Here is a 16,294-nt window from a genome sequence, read left to right as displayed (position 1 = left end):
ACTGCATACTTACTTGAAGAACTTGATTCGTTCATTTTGATCTTCTCCTGATTACACCTTTATGATTCTCTACAAGTAGATGGGACTATTTCATGAATGAGAAAAAGAACGTGTATCAGCAGGGACCAAAACCTGATTATATAGAGTTTAACCATGCATGGCAGTTTCTTCCATCAAGAAACTGTCATGCCATTTCAACTGCAATTTCAAACTTGTCCTAATCAGATTTATCCTAATAACTGTACTCATTTCAATTTGAAATCAAAACAGATTAATGAGGTGGACTAACATGATTTAATTAAGTCTGCAACCTCAATTTGATAATTGAATTCCATACCAGTAACATATATATGTCTATGTCCAGCTTAATACAATGTCTTGTTCTCAAGACATCTAACAGATTTATATCATAATATCAGAATTCCCAAGGACCAGGCATTCTGGCATCTTTTTCAATACGAGCATTTGAGGAGAGCTGATATGCAGAAAAATAAACATTTGCTGAAGATTACAATGTCTTCTTCCTTGTGATTTACTGTGATAGGCAAAGGAACATCATTCAGTCAAATCCTTGCTGAAATCCCAGAGTTTCTTTGCCAACAACTCGTCTTCAGCTTGGGATGTTGGCTTGGAAATATTACTGTCTGAAAAATATTCACCGCTCACCCCTTCAGCTTGTGGATGCAATGCCACATAGCAAGTTGTTGCTGCTCCCTATAATCATCACAGTTATAAACAATCAAATTCAGTATATGATTGATATAGAGAGAGTTGAAGCAGCACGTTTTTCTATAGTATTTCCAATCCAGGCATTTTGAATAGCTAAACTCACATAAATGTCTTCTGCTAACTACATCAATGAAAGTGTAAACATAAGTTCGATCTTAATTTGCTCTACAAGTTAAACAAGATGCAATTACCTGCTGAACATTTTTAAGCACAACTTTACCGAGCACATTAACAAGCCCTGCACCAATCCAGAAAACCAAAATCTATAAATATCTGAGCAAGCACGTAATGAAAAAAAGAAAAGAGATTGAACTCAATAAAGTTGATGCTTTTATGGGTAAAATTCATTTACATTTGCGAGAATTGACATGATTACCATTTAAAACATTGCTATGACGGAAAAGATTGGTGAGAATTACACCAGGGTGAAGTGCATTTGCAGTTATATTTGCCCCCTCTTCCTGTTGAAGCAACAATTATAAACGACAGGTTTCACATAGCAGATCATGGATACCAAAAACAAAAGGAAAGAGAAAAGGTGTATATGCTTCTATGTGATGATGTATACGAATGAATAAAAATGAATCAACATATTCAAGCTAGTATTGACTCGTGATTTCTGCTGGGGGAGCTGCAGATACACAGCCTCTCAAGATAAGTAATAAAAATGCTTCGGCTTCTAAACCTCAACTTTTCGAAAAGTACAGAATAACAGAGAATAGCATAGCATCTCATGAGCAAGGTGTATTAGGTTTAAACAGTTGCCGTAAAGTTTTTATTAGGATCTAAATCTAATTCAGTTTATCTGGGTCCTGAAAGAAGATATATATACCTTCAATTGTTTTGAAAGTTCTTTGGCATGCAAAATGTTAGCTAGCTTTGATTGACCATATGCAGCCCACCTGCTGTACCTGTGAATAGCCAGTACAAACTCAGACCCCCAAAGATATTTAAAGCTCTCCTTTTATCATATGCTATCAATATGCTACTCAACTAAGTTTTGCACAAGTACTGATCATATGGCATCAAAATTTAAAATTCAATTTTCTTTTTTCAACTATCTCCTACCTCCAATTTGAATAAAAATTCAATGTATAACCAACATGCTAACATATATATTGAAATCTCAAAAGCAAGGTTTCTGGACTTCTGTAATTACCCCGATGGGTCGTTGATTTTATCAAAACGGATTCCTCCATGATATGGAAACCGGTGAGCTTCAGAGGATACATTTACAATTCTCCCTTCTTTGCTACTTGCACGTGCAGTCTTTTTCATAGTATCCAACAAAAGATTTGTCAATAGAAAATGACCTGCAGATGAGGACAAAGAAATAAAAACACACACACACACACACACACATGTAGATGTAGTCCTAGTTACCCTATGCATCTGATAACAATTTATGCAAGTCCCCCTAAGTTGTCTGCACTTAAAGGGTAACAAAGTTTGGTTGTTTCTGAAGTGGGAACAGGCAAGTTATGCCTCCACAATAAAAGAACTATCAACAGCTGATAGTTTTGGAACAAGATTAGCTACACAATAATATTAAAAGATTATTCAGTGTATTAGGAAGCTTAAAAGTAAGAATACTTGCATAATGTCAGTTTTGTGGTCAAACAAAATGCAGCATACCTATGTGGTTTGTGGCAAACTGAAGTTCAATCTTATCTTTGGAAAGCAAGAATGGGGTTGCCATAATTCCTGCATTGTTACTTATAATAACGAAGCAAAATTACCAAAGGTTAATATTCTGAAATATGCCTGCTTAAAAGAGAGCAGAAATCTGAAAATCTATGACAATCCTGCAATTAGAAGACAAAAATGTGAAAGAACTTCAACCATTTCTTACATTAAGATGTTTAGAGGATGACCAGCAGATTTGTAATCTGATGCGAATTTCCTCACAGATGACAATGAACTGAGATCCAACTCCATGGCATCAATTTTGGCAGTGGGGATTTCCTTAACTATCGCTTCTTTCACATCTTTACCCGCAGCCATATTCCTCACTCCCATAATCACATGGGCACCACGCAGTGCAAGAACACGCGTAGTTTCAGTGCCAATGCCACTAGATGCTCCTATAATGACAACATCCAGAGCAAAAACAAAAGATTCCCATAAGACCATGTAAGAACTACAAGATCTGTTCATCCTTATTTACTAACATGAAAATTGTCGTTTCTCAATAGATAGGCAAACAAATCCAGCAGTATTAATATTTGAATGCACAAATACCAACTATTGATCTGAAAGAAACCAGAGCAGACTGAGTAAAAGCATTGATGTAGGACAAAGCCAAAGTTTCAACCTGAACCAGCATTACTTTATGCATTGACTGATCAAAAAGTTTAAACTTTGATACAAAGAGTAGGAGTAATATGGAATACGAAACAGTACAATCACGTCAAAAGTAGTCAAAACAATATCAAACCAGCAAAAAATTATTCATAAGAAAACGAGAATTCGAGAACACCAAGTGGCCAGATCATTGCTTTTGTGCATAACTCTCATGTTACTAAACAAAGAATAAACTGAAGACAAATCCTCATCCATATAAGAATTACTAAAAGATGGGGACTCAAACATGATGTGTTTCCTAAGGTAAAATCTTATCAAGATATTAATATACATGCTGCACAAATAACAGAATCCACAGTTGAGTAAAATCTCTGTTATGGATGAAGATCGAAGAGAAAATGCAAATGGGTTCTGGTTGCTAGCCTGTAACAATGGCAGTGAGACCAGTAGCATCAATCCCTTGAGTAGCTTCTTCTGCTGTGGAAGATGATGAGAACCCAGATGGGCCTATACTTCTAAAGAACCACATGCTCTGTCTCCAAGACTCTCTTTCTCTCACTCTTCACAATCACTACTGGGAAATATTGAGTCTCTAGTCACAGCTGTGACTTGTGAAATGTTATAAGAGTAGCAAATCACTTACTAATAGAAAGAAGTACACAAGGTGGGCAAGATCTCTGGCTTTAAGTGGTTGATGGTGAAAACACGCGTGCTCGTTTCAGTCGTTTGGGAGTTATAGTTTCATGCTCTTAAAGTCTTAATGACATGACTAATATACTTTTCACCAATAAATGTGGATTATACAGATCATTCTTACTCACCTACTTCTGTAGTCGTGTTTATCTATTCATAACTTCAGAACAACATGCAACATTATCTGTAAATGAGTTATTGACTATACTCCCACTAAAGGGTGTTATGTTGTTTGAGCAAAGACGAAATCATTTATGCAAGTGTGGTAGGACTTGGAAGCACGTCATCATGAGCAAGTGTTGTAGGACTTGGAAGCAAGTCATCATGAGGATCTTTTGAAATATTGGACCTATATATTTAACTTTGGTTACTCTTGCTTCGCCGATAATGGCTCATTGTGCGATCTTTCATAGTTTGTTGTACAGAAATACCTACATTTAATGTTCGAAGCTGTTTTAATGTTCAAACATTTGCTGAAGATTATAATGTACCATCTTCCTTACGATTTACAGTGATAGGTAAACGAAACATCATTTAGTCAAATCCTTGCTGAAATCCCAGAGCTTCTTTGCCAACAACTCATCTTCAGCTTGAGGTCTTGGCTTGGAAATATTACTGTCTGAAAAATATTCACCGCTCACCCCTTTAGCTTGCGGATGCAGTGCCACATAGCAAGTTGTTGCTGCTCCCTATAATCATCGCAGTTATAAACAATCAAACTCGGTAGATGATTGATATAGAGAGAGGTTGAAGCAGCATTTTTTCCCTCAGTATTTCAAATCCAGGCATTTTGAACAGCTAAACTCACATAAATGTCTTCTGCTAACTACATCAATGAAAGTGTAACAAGTTCGATCTTGATTTGCTCTACAGGTTAAACAAGATGCAATTACCTGCTGAACATTTTTAAGCACAACTCTACCGAGCACATTAACAAGCCCTGCATCAATCCAGAAAACCAAAGTCTATAAATATCTGAGCAAGCACGTAAAGAAAAAAAAAAGGATTGAAGTAGCTTTTATAGGTAAAATTCAATTATATTTGCGAGAATTGATATGATTACCATTGATAAAAATGTTATGACGGAAAAGATTGGTGAGAATTGCACCAGGGTGAAGTGCATTTGCAGTTATATTTGCCCCATCTTCCTGTTGATGCAACAATTATAGACAGGTTTCACTTGGCACATCATGGAGACCATAAACAAAAGGAAAGAGAAAACGTACATGTGCTTCTATTTGATGATGTATACGAATGAATTAAAATGTATCGACATACGTAACCTAGTATTGGCATGACTCGTGATTTCTGCTGAGGGGCTGTAGATACACACCCTCTCAAGATAAGTAACAAAAAAATCTTCTGCTTCTAAACCTCAACTTTTCGAAAAGTACAGTATAACGTACGGAGGATAGCATAGCATCTCATGAACAAGGTGTATAAAGTTTATACAGTTGCCTAAAAGTTTTCATTGGGATCTTAAGACCCCCATTGTCTAATTCAGTTTATCTGGGTCCTAAAAGAAGATATATACCTTTATTTGTTTTGAAAGTTCTTTGGCATGCAAAATGTTAGCTAGCTTTGATTGACCATATGCAGGCCAACTGCTGTACCTGTGGATAGCCAGGACAAACTCAGATCAAAGATATTTAAAGCATGCTATCAATATGCTACTCAACTAAGTTTTGCACAAGTACTTGATATGGCATCAAAATTTAAAATGCAATTTTCTTTTTTCAACAATCTCCTTCCTCTGATTTGAATAAAAATTCAATGTACATCCGACATGCTAACATATATATTAAAATCTCAAAAACAAGGGTTCTGGACTTCTGTCATTACCCTGATGGGTCGTTGATTCTATCAAAACGGATTCCTTCACGATATGCAAACCGGTGAGCTTCAGAGGATACATTTACAATTCTCCCTTCTTTGCTACTTGAACGTGCAGTCTTTTTCATAGTATCCAACAAAAGATTTGTCAACAGAAAATGACCTGCAGACGAGGAAAAAGAATTTAAAACAATTAGTCCCAGACACTAGTTACCGTAAGCATCTGAATAACAATTTATGCAAGTCCCCCTGAGTACGTTGTCTGCACTTATACAGTAACAAAGTTTGGTTGTTTCTTTCTGAAGTGAGAACAGGTAATTTATGCCTCCACAATCAAAGAACTATCAACCATTGAACTTATGTAAATTTATTGATGCACGCTCTGACAGCTGATAGTTTTGAAACAGGATTAGCTATACAATAAAATTAAAAGATTACTCAGTGTATTGAAAGCTTAAAACTAAGAATATCTGCATAAAGTCAGTTTTATGGTCAAACCAAATGCAGCATACCTATATGGTTTGTGGCAAACTGAAGTTCAATCTTATCTTTGGAAAGCAAGAATGGGGTCGCCATAATTCCTGCATTGTTACTTATAACAACAAAGCAAAATTACCACAGGTTAATGTTTTGAACTATGCCTGCTTAAGAAAAGCAGAGTTCTGGAAATCTATGACAATCCTGGGAACTTAGAAGACACAATGTGAAAGAACTTCTACCATTTCTTACATTAAGATGTTTAGAGGACGACCAGCGGATTTGAAATCTGATGCAAATTTCCTGACAGATGACAATGAACTAAGATCCAACTCCATGGCATCAATTTTGGCAGTGGGGATTTCCTTAACTATCGCATCTTTCACATCTTTACCCGCAGCCATATTCCTCACTCCCATGATCACATGGGCACCACGCAGTGCAAGAACACGCGTAGTTTCAGTGCCAATGCCACTAGATGCTCCTGTCAATACAACATCAGGAGCCAAAGAAAATATTCCCGTAAGACCTTGTAAGAACTGCAAGGTCTGAGCATCCTTATTTACTAATATGAATTTGTCATTTCTCAATAAAAGGCAAAACAAATCCAGCAGTAATACTATATGCTATCTTTTTATCTACAAATACCAACTTTATATCTGAAAGAAACCAGAGCAGATCCTAAGTAAAAGCATTGATGTAGAACATAGCCGAAGTTTCACTACCTGAACTAGCATTACTTTATGCATTGATTGATCAAAAAGGTTAAACTTTGATACAAAGAGTACGAGTAATATAGATGTAGTCAAAACAATATCAAACCAGCAAAACAATTCATGCAAAAACGAAAATTCGAGAACACCAACTAGCCAGATCATTGCTTCTGTGCATAACTCTTCATTTTACTAAAACAAAGAATAAACTGAAGACAATTCCATCATCCACATAAGAAGTACTGAAAAACAGGGACTTAATATGTTTCCTAAAGGTAAAATCTTATCAAGATAAGGTGGATACATACTGCAGGAATAACAGAATCCACAGTCGAGTAAAATCTCTGTTATGAATTTAAAGAAGAGAAAACGCAAATGGGTTTTGGTTACTAGCCTGTAACAATGGCAGTGAGACCAGTGGCATCAATCCCTTGAGTAACTTCTTCCGCTGTGGAAGATGATGAGAACCCAGATGGGCCTTTTCTTCTAAAGAACCACATTCTTTATCGTTCACAATTAACAACTGGGAATTGTCGAGTCTCAAAGTCACAATCGTGAAGTGTTATAAGAGTAACCAAGCACAACTTGATAGAAAAAGCACGTAATAAGGTGGGCGCCGTCCGGCTAAAGTGTGGTTCATGGTGAAAACACGCGTGCACAACTGGGAGTAGCACACGGTCACAAACTATGAATAATTGCTCCCTTAATGACATTTATTGATCCCTTAATGACATGACAATTATGTATTTGTCTTCTCGTATTTACCTATCAGTCTAGCACCACTTTAGAAGAACTCTCAACATTCATATGTATATTTGATCAAAAAAAGAAAAAAAGAAAAACATTCATATGTACGTTATTGACCATACTCCCACTAAAGGATGTCATGCTGGGAATTGGAAGCACGCCATCATTCTCATCTTTTGAAATATCAGACCTATTTTAACTTTGGTTGCTCTCGCTTCGCTGATAATGATTCATTGTGCGATAATGACTCATTGAAGTAGTTTTAATGCTTAATTATTTTAAATTTTTAAGACCTACCCAATAAAATTAAACTGTAACTAAAGAACATCTACATTGCTACATAATCACTCCCATTACAACCACCAAAGTATACATTTGTAGTCCGAGGGACATCACCCAAGAATCAATTATATTCTTTTGTTAATTTACATCAACAATTGATAATTACAACTAGTCTCACGACCTACAAATGAGAGATTTATGTTAGTAGACCAAAGAATCAACTATATTCGCACAACATTACTGTGTTACTTCTATCATTTTTATTTTAATTAAGTTCCACATTAAATTAATAAAAGAAAAAAAAAAAAAAAAGTTCCACATCATCTTAACATAAAAAAATAAAAAAGTGGGGTCACAATCTGTTACTCATCACAGCGCAACTTACCACTGCCACATAAACCAAGGCCAATCTAACAACCCGGCCCGTTCCTCCATTGCGGGTCAAGTCGGAACCCTAACCACCGGCACGTGCGGGGGAGCCTCGTTCAGGTTCATCTTCTCTGATAGAGTCACGTGCCGAACACAGGCTTCAAATCGTGATAGACAAACAGAGCAAAAACACAGGGACACAAAACAGAAACACCATTTCAGAAACCCTAGAAAACTCTCTTCCAGTAATCAATCCACCCCCAATTTTTAACCCTAACCAATTCAAATTTCCCTGCATTTTTGGTCGCAATCAAGGTAAGCCACACTGCTCTGTCTCCAATTTACATACCCACCATCTCAATCAAGCCTTTCTCGAATCGAATTGATTGATTTGATTAGAGTGGTGTTAATGGGACTGGTTCTGTTTTTGATTTGGATGAAATTTCGGTGATAACAAGTTATTTTGGTTGTGAAAGGTGGAATCTTTCATTGATTAAGAGTCTGTTTTTTTTTTTTTTGGGTTATGGTTTTTGATTTCTGAAACCATTTGGGATGGTGGAGTATGAGTCCTGTTTACATGTGTCATTGAAATCCAGGGTTTTGAGTTCCTGGAAATAATGAAGAGCAGCGTTAAGGGAATTTGGAATTGAGAAAAAAAAATCTTATCCTTGTTGATATAGGGTCCAGCTGAATTAAGTGTTTTTTGTTCTTTTGCTGAATGACTAAATCAATTGTGGTTGAATTGCACTTATTATTTGTCTTTTTGCCGGGTCATGGAGAATGAACAAACTGAGGTGCCCAGTTTGTTATTTTGTTATTAGGATTGTGTATAAATTGGCTATCAATGTAAAGTTGTCTCGCTCTGCGTTCAATTTTTTGTTGGACTCGGATACAATTTGCAGCTATGGTTCTTTGGTTTCATTGCATGTTCTGGTCAAATAGTAGTTTGTTTGCATATTTGTCTGGTATTAACAATGGAGGTTGTTCTGAACGTTTCAAATTTGGTTTTTCTCAAATCAGCATTGTATCTCCCTAGGTGGAGTAACTTATATGTGTCAATAATACGGGAATGGAGTGATAGGATATGTGAAAACTAAATCGGTTGGAATATACTGTCTGGGGGAAGTGGGAGCTCCACTTAGATAAAGAAGCAGCTTTCATAATATTTTATTTTCTTATGTATTTTGTATTTAGGCAATCAAAGATATTGCAAAACTTCATTGAAGTTTGTTTCATAAAACATTGTCCTTTTGTTGTTTCAATGATCAATATTATATTAAGTTTAACATAATGAAAACTTTCATCTTAATATTTCAGGCATATCAACTCCTGTTGCTCCCGCCTCTTGCTGTGCTGTAGCTTAAAATACGGGAAAAAGAATTGAGAAAGTCCTCTGGATAAGAATGCTAATACACATTTTATTGGGATTCAAGATCGCGTCATTTTGGGAAGCACTGATAAACAGTGTGTACTTGCTTAACAAAGTTAAGCTTTTGAATAAGGAAAAGGCTGCATTTTCCTTGTAACTTCATCATTTTTGGAATTTGAGGTGCAAACTTGTTGGCGTTTCACATATCCTGAAGTTTAGTTGCAGTATCACTGTTAAATGTCAGAAGCTGTCATGGCGGTGGTCAAACCTGAGGTATGTTATTTCATTTGGAATAAATTATAAGTGGTTTTTTGTGTTGTGGACAATCCAATACGTGTGCTTTTATTTTTTGTTTTCAGCATCCTGTGTATCTTTAACTGCCCTTTGTCACTTTGATGAACTCTTTCAGTAATCTCTTGTCAATAGTGAAGTGTGGTTTTTGGGGGAGAGAGGTTTATCGTAGGGGCATATTGTGAAAAAGTTAAAGTATTAAAGGGCTTAGTTGTGGTGATAAAAGCAACATAGAAATTACGTTTAAGACAGTAGTTAAGAGTGCTGAATGAATGATTAAACTCTTTCAGTAATCTCTTGTCAATAGTGAAGTGTGGTTTTTGGGGGAGAGAGGTTTATGGTAGGGGCATATTGTGAAAAAGTTAAAGTATTAAAGGGCTTAGTTGTGGTGATAAAAGCAACATAGAAATTACGTTTAAGACAGTAGTTAAGAGTGCTGAATGAATGATTAAGTGGCTTCACGGTATATTCAAGTGAAAGATCGTAGTTGCTGGAATATTTTTTGAAAGTTGTCTCCTTCAGCTGCAAATAGCCAGATACAGTGGGACTTAGGCACCCTAATTTAGACAGTACTCACAACGACTGAATAACAGAAATGATCCAAGGAAGACCTGAAGGAAACAATTAGAGTACATGGTTTTGAAAGACTTAATAAAAATGAGACAAGAATAGTTGACTACTGACATTAAAGGAATGGTAAAAGAACTCGCCTGTAGAGGGGCTTCAATATTTGTGTACTGTAGTATGTATTTTTAAAATATCTTGATTAAGTTTATTTTTGCTTCATTATTAGAGGCTTACTTGTATGACATCATGATAGTTAAAAGCACAGCATTTAGAACTGCATGTTGACCACAATTCAGCTTGGTCTGCAGTAGTATATTTTAGTGTCTAAGTCTTCTTTCCACCAGATTGTTGCATGCTTGGATATACATTTTTCAGAATTGTTCTAGAGAATGTCTTATTCTTATTGCTACCACATGATTGTCATGCTGTTTCATGTATGTAGTTGTCATGGGCAGACCCCAGATTGGGGATTGGGGGGTTAATGGTTGTGTGGTAGTTCGAACTTTGCATTATTAGTGTTTATCTCTTTGATTTCATCCATAATTTTTCTTATATTCTGTGCAACTAGATGAAGTCTTACATCTGGCTACAAACTGCTGATGGGTCGATACAACAAGTAGAAGAAGAGGTTGCTATGTTTTGTCCCATGATATGTCGAGAAATACTTCAGACAGGCATGGGATCGTCCAAAAACTATGCTATATCACTTCCTCAACGAGTTAACCCTGCCGTTTTGGGGTTAATACTTGACTACTGCCGGTTTCATCAAGTACCAGGTCGCTCTAATAAGGTCTAATATCTGAATCTGGCAGTTGGTAGTTTCTTTTGCTTTTTCCTTGCATGATATTATTCCCCATTTGGAAATCAAGGATACAGATACTTTAGAAATCTTTCTACATAAATGACTGGTGGGAAAGGGAGGTCCTAATTATATATTCTTTCTATGGTGGAGTTGGAATTAATAAGATGACCAAAGATTTAAGTTCAGTTGATAGCACTATTATCTGTAGGAACGCAAAACTTTTGATGAGAAATTTATTCGGATGGATACAAAGAAGTTATGCGAGTTGACATCAGCTGCTGACAGCCTACAATTGAAGCCTTTGGTTGATCTCACCAGCCGAGCACTTGCACGAATTATTGAAGGAAAAACTCCTGAAGAGATACGGGAGACGTTTCATTTACCTGATGATCTCACAGAGGTATGTGTTTCCATCTAAACTCACTGGTATATAATTGCTTGCATCCATGATGTTTGACTTATATACGGTTTAATTCAGGAGGAGAAGTTGGAACCTCTGAGAAACATAACCGATGATCCACGTATCCGGCTTCTTAATCGTCTATATGCAAGAAAGAGGAAAGAATTGAAAGAGAGAGAGAAACTGAAGGTGCTTACTTTTTCTTGAAGAGTTTGAAGCCTTTACCATATGTTAAATGTGGTAATTTTATATTTCATAACATTTATTATTTGAAGTGTATGCAAAGTATGTCCAGTATAAATATGTAGAAGGACGAGCATTAGGCCTGCACATATATGCTTGAGTTAACAGAAAGTCAATTCTTTTTTCAAGTTTCAGAATGTTGAGGTGGAGGAGGAGCGTGTTGATCAGCGTTCCGTCGATGATCTCTTGACATTTATAAATGGTGGAAATGGAGGTATGATCCAGAATCTTTGGTCATCGTCCTGATTGTAAATTGTTTGCCTTTATTTTTTCACATTTGAGTTTTAGCTTTCTCTAACTTCTTTCGTATCTGTATGAACTTGTTATTATGTTTAGTTCTGTTATTACTTATTAGTAGTAGGTAAAATTTCATACATTTATGCCGCTAGTTATTGAGTTTACTTCCAAAAGACCACCTTGTACAAGGTGACTTGCATCTTTCTTCTAGCTTCAAGGACAGGGGGCAGAACACTTTACTTAGATTTTGGTAGATGCTTCAATCCATAGATCACTTCTCTTGTTTCGGCAGAGCCACATACCACTGATAATAAGTTCATATTATTCTTTCGCTTGTAATATTGAGAGTTGTCTTTTGTATACCTACATATCTTATAACGTGATATGCTCTGCAGATTCAAAGGGAGTTAAAACCAATAAGAATAAGAAGAAAAATCGAAGAAGAAAAGATCCGCCAAAAGATTCTTCAAATAATGTCAATGGAAACCATAATAAGGTTGGCTCCTCTCTCTCTCTCTCTCTCTCTCTCTCTCTCTCTGTGACACGCCTGCGCGCTCACACACACACACTAAAGTTTGTGCATACTTGCACAAGTCGTCTTGTTACTTTTTCCTACACTTGTTTATGCTCTTAATAGTTGGTGTCTACCTGTTTATAGGAATCAGAAGCTCTTTCTTCTGCTTTCCACAATGAATCCCGACCTTCTAGCTCTTGCAACTTGCAAGATTGTACAGCCATTGAGTTTGATGATGGTGATGTTGATGATGATTTAGATCCTGCCATGAAGGAGCAGCTTGACAGGTAACAAGAATGCCTCGGATAGAGTTTGTGAACAATGTATCAAAATATTATTTCAAGGTCGTAGTAAAATGTGAAACGCATATGTCAAACTACCTAATCATTCTCGATTGATCTCTTACTGTATGTCTTTCCTAAGTCAACCCTGTAATTTTGTATACCTTTAGTCTAGGATTTATATGTACATGTTACCTTCTTAGCCCTGTACTTGTTTACTAAAGTTCCCTTCTACAGAGAATAGTGACATTCAGAAATTCTCGAACTCTGTCATGAAATTATATGGTTTCTTGAATTTGCCAACCTGTTTGTTTCAAGTCCACTCTTTTGCCCTTATTAATATCCTCATGTTTATTCATTAGAATCTATATGTATTAGCTGATTATTGCAAAATGGCTTATTCATATATTTTGCTCCATGTAGGGAAGTGGAGGATTTTGCACGAAGATTAAATTCAGATTGGCCAGAAAGGATGCAGGAAATTTTATCCTTGGGCCAAGAAAGGAGACTTACACCAATAAATATTAATGGAAATGGTTCTGCACGTAGATATACAAGTATGTTCCCTCGTCCCCTCCTGTTTTCCCACTGTACGTTACTTCCTCTGTTGCATATTTTTCATTTTCTTTTCAAAGCTTCTGGAAGAATATTTGCATTCCTTGTGTTCGAGGATATTATTGGGGACTTCTTGAGGCATTTCATATCTTCTTTCTTGGTGATTTAAGGCTTTAAGCTTATCTTTATCATTATTACAACTTGTTTGTATACCCAATATATCCTGCTATGAGTGAGAGAGTCCAGTGAAAGTGTATTTAGGCTGACAGATTTGGTGGCTGATTGGCTGTTGGTAGCAGGTTTGGATCAGAGATAATGGTTCTATGATAACTGTATTACCTAATTGGAATGTCAAGCAGCTAGAGCGATTGGAACAGATGTGACCACGGGATTTGCTGCTGCAGAAACTAGAAGAGTGATCTCTGTTTTTGGTGTTGAGAGCATGTGAGTATATTTGTTTGTTTTTCCATCACCAAATGCAATTTTCATTCTGTGGGCATCTTTGTATGTTGAAGGAGAGAAAGAACAAGGTGTTTAAATCAAAAGGAAAAAAGAACTTGGAGCCTTCAATAGGCACATAAATTTCTCATTCTCTTGAGCTTCTTCTCTTTTTGTGGATGTTTTAACCTTCAGCCATCACCACTGGCCGTCTCTTGTACATTCTTGACATGATGCTCGATTTACAAATGTTCCTTTTCATTTTCGTTTAAAGGCCCCATTTGGCTTTAGAAAGTCTTACGAGAAGTTGTAAGTGCTTTGTTTACACTGTTTATGTAATGAAATTGGAATGAGAAGCAAGTTATTTTCTTTCACTTTGTACAGGATTTGGTCTTTTTAATCAGTTGGATAGGCTAGTTGAACGAGTAGCAGGCTATTTAACTTGAGGTTGGGGTGGTACCATTAATATTCACAGCTTAAGTTTCACCTGGCCTAATCATGATGCAGCCATTCACATTCTTCTAATCAAAGCTTAACTTGAAAGGGTGTATTAGATTTCACTTTTATTAACAGTATGGTCTGATGTGAGCTTTTAACTTTGCCTTTTACCTATTTGGGTTTTGTCCTCTAAGCTTTCATTTGAACAGCCTATTATCCTCTGTAAAAAGAAACTTTTTCGACTTTGAGCAAATAACAGTATAGTTTTACTAATGATGAGATTATATAGCTTGAGGAAAATTTGCATAGAAATGGACTTAACATGGTTTGGCATATATAGAACGGTTCCATGGTTGTACCCTGATAATGCTGAAACATGCAAAACCTTAACGGATTTCTTTTAATGATCTTTCTTCTTTTCTAACTTTGAAAAATCATAGAAAAAAGTTGAGTAGAGATTTTTGAGTTCAGTCAGTTTGAAAATTATTTAAAAATTATTATTTAGTGGTGAAAACATTTTAATTAGAAAATAAGAACATGCAATTTTAATCATAAAAACGTAAGTTATAATTCACAATTTGGGTGAAAAGTCATGATTTGGACCCAAAAAAAAAATCCCTCTTTGTTTTTAAAGGAGAAAGTTCTTGTTACTAAACTACTAACAGCTCAAACGAAGCAACATGCTATACAAAGGAAAAGACCAAGTTAACTATAAAAAGAGCAAGAAAACCCAAATCCTATAAAGATCTTTTATTCATTTCTTTGCTTACACGACTGAGATTGATAAACAAAAACAAAAAGGTATGGCCTTAAACATTTCAATATTCTTTCACCTTATGCGTAGAGTAATATTTCTTGAAAGCTCTAGGTAGATATACTGGCAATAAGAACCCAAAAAGATTGAAGCACCAAAAAGCCATATTAGCAATAGCAAGAACTCTGCCAAGGTATAATCTCTTAGCAGATCCACCATACTCTTCATACCCTTTTGAAAACTCACTTGTAAGCCACTCCACAATGGTGAAAATTCTCCTGGAGTTGTAAAAAACCGGCACGAAAACGCGTATTGGGATCGAAAACCTGTCGGTGAAAGCCAACCCTTCCATGAAAACTTGACTTGCAAGAAGGAAAACATGTGGCGAGGCTGCGCTGATTCCTTGCTTGTCACCCTCGAAAATGCCCTCGAAGATGTAAGCTATGGGGAGTACTAGGCCTATGATGGCACCCAAGAGGACATAGAGGCGTAGGATCTTGTTTTGGGGGCTGAAGACTGGAGGGTCTTTAGTGGAAGATTGCATGGGGAAAGCAACTTTTGAGATGAAGTACATGTAGGCAATGGAGAAGAGAACAAAGGCCAGGTCTTGAGGGCTTACCATGCCACTGGCTGAGAGGACAATGATGACGGCGAGGGCATTGAGCTGCCGGAAGGAGAACAAACCTGGTTTTCGGTTAGTGGTGGTGTGTGGGGTTTGGCTCTTTGAAGTTTTAGGGCTGAGTTTTGAGGACGAAATTGGGTCATGGTGTTCTTTGAACTCATGTTCTTGTTCTTTGGGAAGGCTAATGTCTGCAGTTGGACCAACTCCACCTGACATAGTGAGTTGTGTGAGAAAGAGTGAGAGAGATCGAGAGAAAGGAGTGAGAAGCTTAAAGGGTTTGGTCTCCTTGGTAGTGAAGTTGTAAGAGATTGAAAGGAAAAATGGAAATGAATCAAGAAAAAGTCTTGGAATGAGAGATTAGAAAAACTAAAGATTCCAGATAGGGTTGAGCATAAGGTGAGTAAGGAGGACAAGTGGCTGTGTTATAGGAATTTAAGGTGAAAGGTTGGAAAATAGGGTCATGTGGACATTGTTTTTTCCTCAGTTTTTGGTCTAGTCAAAGCTTTTGTTAAGCTTATTTTTCTTTCTTCTAGGCCTTTGTTCTTAATTTTCCTCATTGAAATTGGACAAACATGCATGTCTGAGATACTTAGAGGCCATGGAATTCGGTGAAATTTTGATAGAGAGTGGGGTTGA

At 36.5% G+C, this 16,294-nt stretch overlaps 4 protein-coding genes across 5 annotated transcripts; 1 reads left to right on the top strand and 3 right to left on the bottom strand.

Annotated features, from left to right (window-relative positions):
- Positions 1-225: 225 nt before the first annotated feature.
- LOC112180440 (short-chain dehydrogenase TIC 32, chloroplastic) lies at positions 226-3,708 on the bottom strand. The gene is made up of 8 exons (XM_024319031.2): positions 3,457-3,708; positions 2,582-2,813; positions 2,365-2,444; positions 1,889-2,042; positions 1,562-1,640; positions 1,106-1,190; positions 921-967; positions 226-714 (listed from the first exon to the last, which is right to left on the bottom strand). The coding sequence occupies exons 1-8, from the start codon at positions 3,560-3,562 to the stop codon at positions 556-558; spliced, it is 942 nt and encodes a 313-aa protein (XP_024174799.1). The 5' UTR covers positions 3,563-3,708; the 3' UTR covers positions 226-555.
- Positions 3,709-4,080: 372 nt separating this feature from the next.
- LOC112180314 (short-chain dehydrogenase TIC 32, chloroplastic) lies at positions 4,081-7,364 on the bottom strand. The gene is made up of 8 exons (XM_024318874.2): positions 7,144-7,364; positions 6,289-6,520; positions 6,072-6,151; positions 5,569-5,722; positions 5,261-5,339; positions 4,790-4,874; positions 4,620-4,666; positions 4,081-4,415 (listed from the first exon to the last, which is right to left on the bottom strand). The coding sequence occupies exons 1-8, from the start codon at positions 7,247-7,249 to the stop codon at positions 4,257-4,259; spliced, it is 942 nt and encodes a 313-aa protein (XP_024174642.1). The 5' UTR covers positions 7,250-7,364; the 3' UTR covers positions 4,081-4,256.
- Positions 7,365-8,295: 931 nt separating this feature from the next.
- Positions 8,296-14,218, top strand: LOC112180037 (SKP1-like protein 21). 2 transcript variants are annotated; one of them, XM_024318621.2, is made up of 10 exons: positions 8,296-8,462; positions 9,465-9,789; positions 10,943-11,164; positions 11,385-11,576; positions 11,655-11,765; positions 11,949-12,033; positions 12,452-12,552; positions 12,715-12,857; positions 13,275-13,408; positions 13,706-14,218. In XM_024318621.2, exons 2-10 carry the CDS (start codon positions 9,754-9,756, stop codon positions 13,720-13,722), a joined length of 1,041 nt encoding a protein of 346 aa, XP_024174389.1. In that variant the 5' UTR covers positions 8,296-8,462; positions 9,465-9,753; the 3' UTR covers positions 13,723-14,218. The 2 variants fall into 2 exon arrangements, with proteins under 2 accessions (XP_024174389.1, XP_040368336.1); XM_040512402.1 differs by having other exon boundaries at positions 8,297-8,462; positions 11,955-12,033.
- Positions 14,219-15,007: 789 nt separating this feature from the next.
- Positions 15,008-16,023, bottom strand: LOC112179858. The gene has a single exon (XM_024318379.2). It carries the CDS (start codon positions 15,872-15,874, stop codon positions 15,101-15,103), a length of 774 nt encoding a protein of 257 aa, XP_024174147.1. The 5' UTR covers positions 15,875-16,023; the 3' UTR covers positions 15,008-15,100.
- Between the last annotated feature and the right edge of the window lie 271 nt (positions 16,024-16,294).

Source organism: Rosa chinensis, chromosome 1 (assembly GCF_002994745.2).
Source record: "Rosa chinensis cultivar Old Blush chromosome 1, RchiOBHm-V2, whole genome shotgun sequence".
NCBI lineage: Eukaryota > Viridiplantae > Streptophyta > Magnoliopsida > Rosales > Rosaceae > Rosa > Rosa chinensis.
The sequence above is the reverse complement of the archived record's forward strand: the minus strand, read 5'-3'. Positions and strand labels throughout refer to the sequence as shown.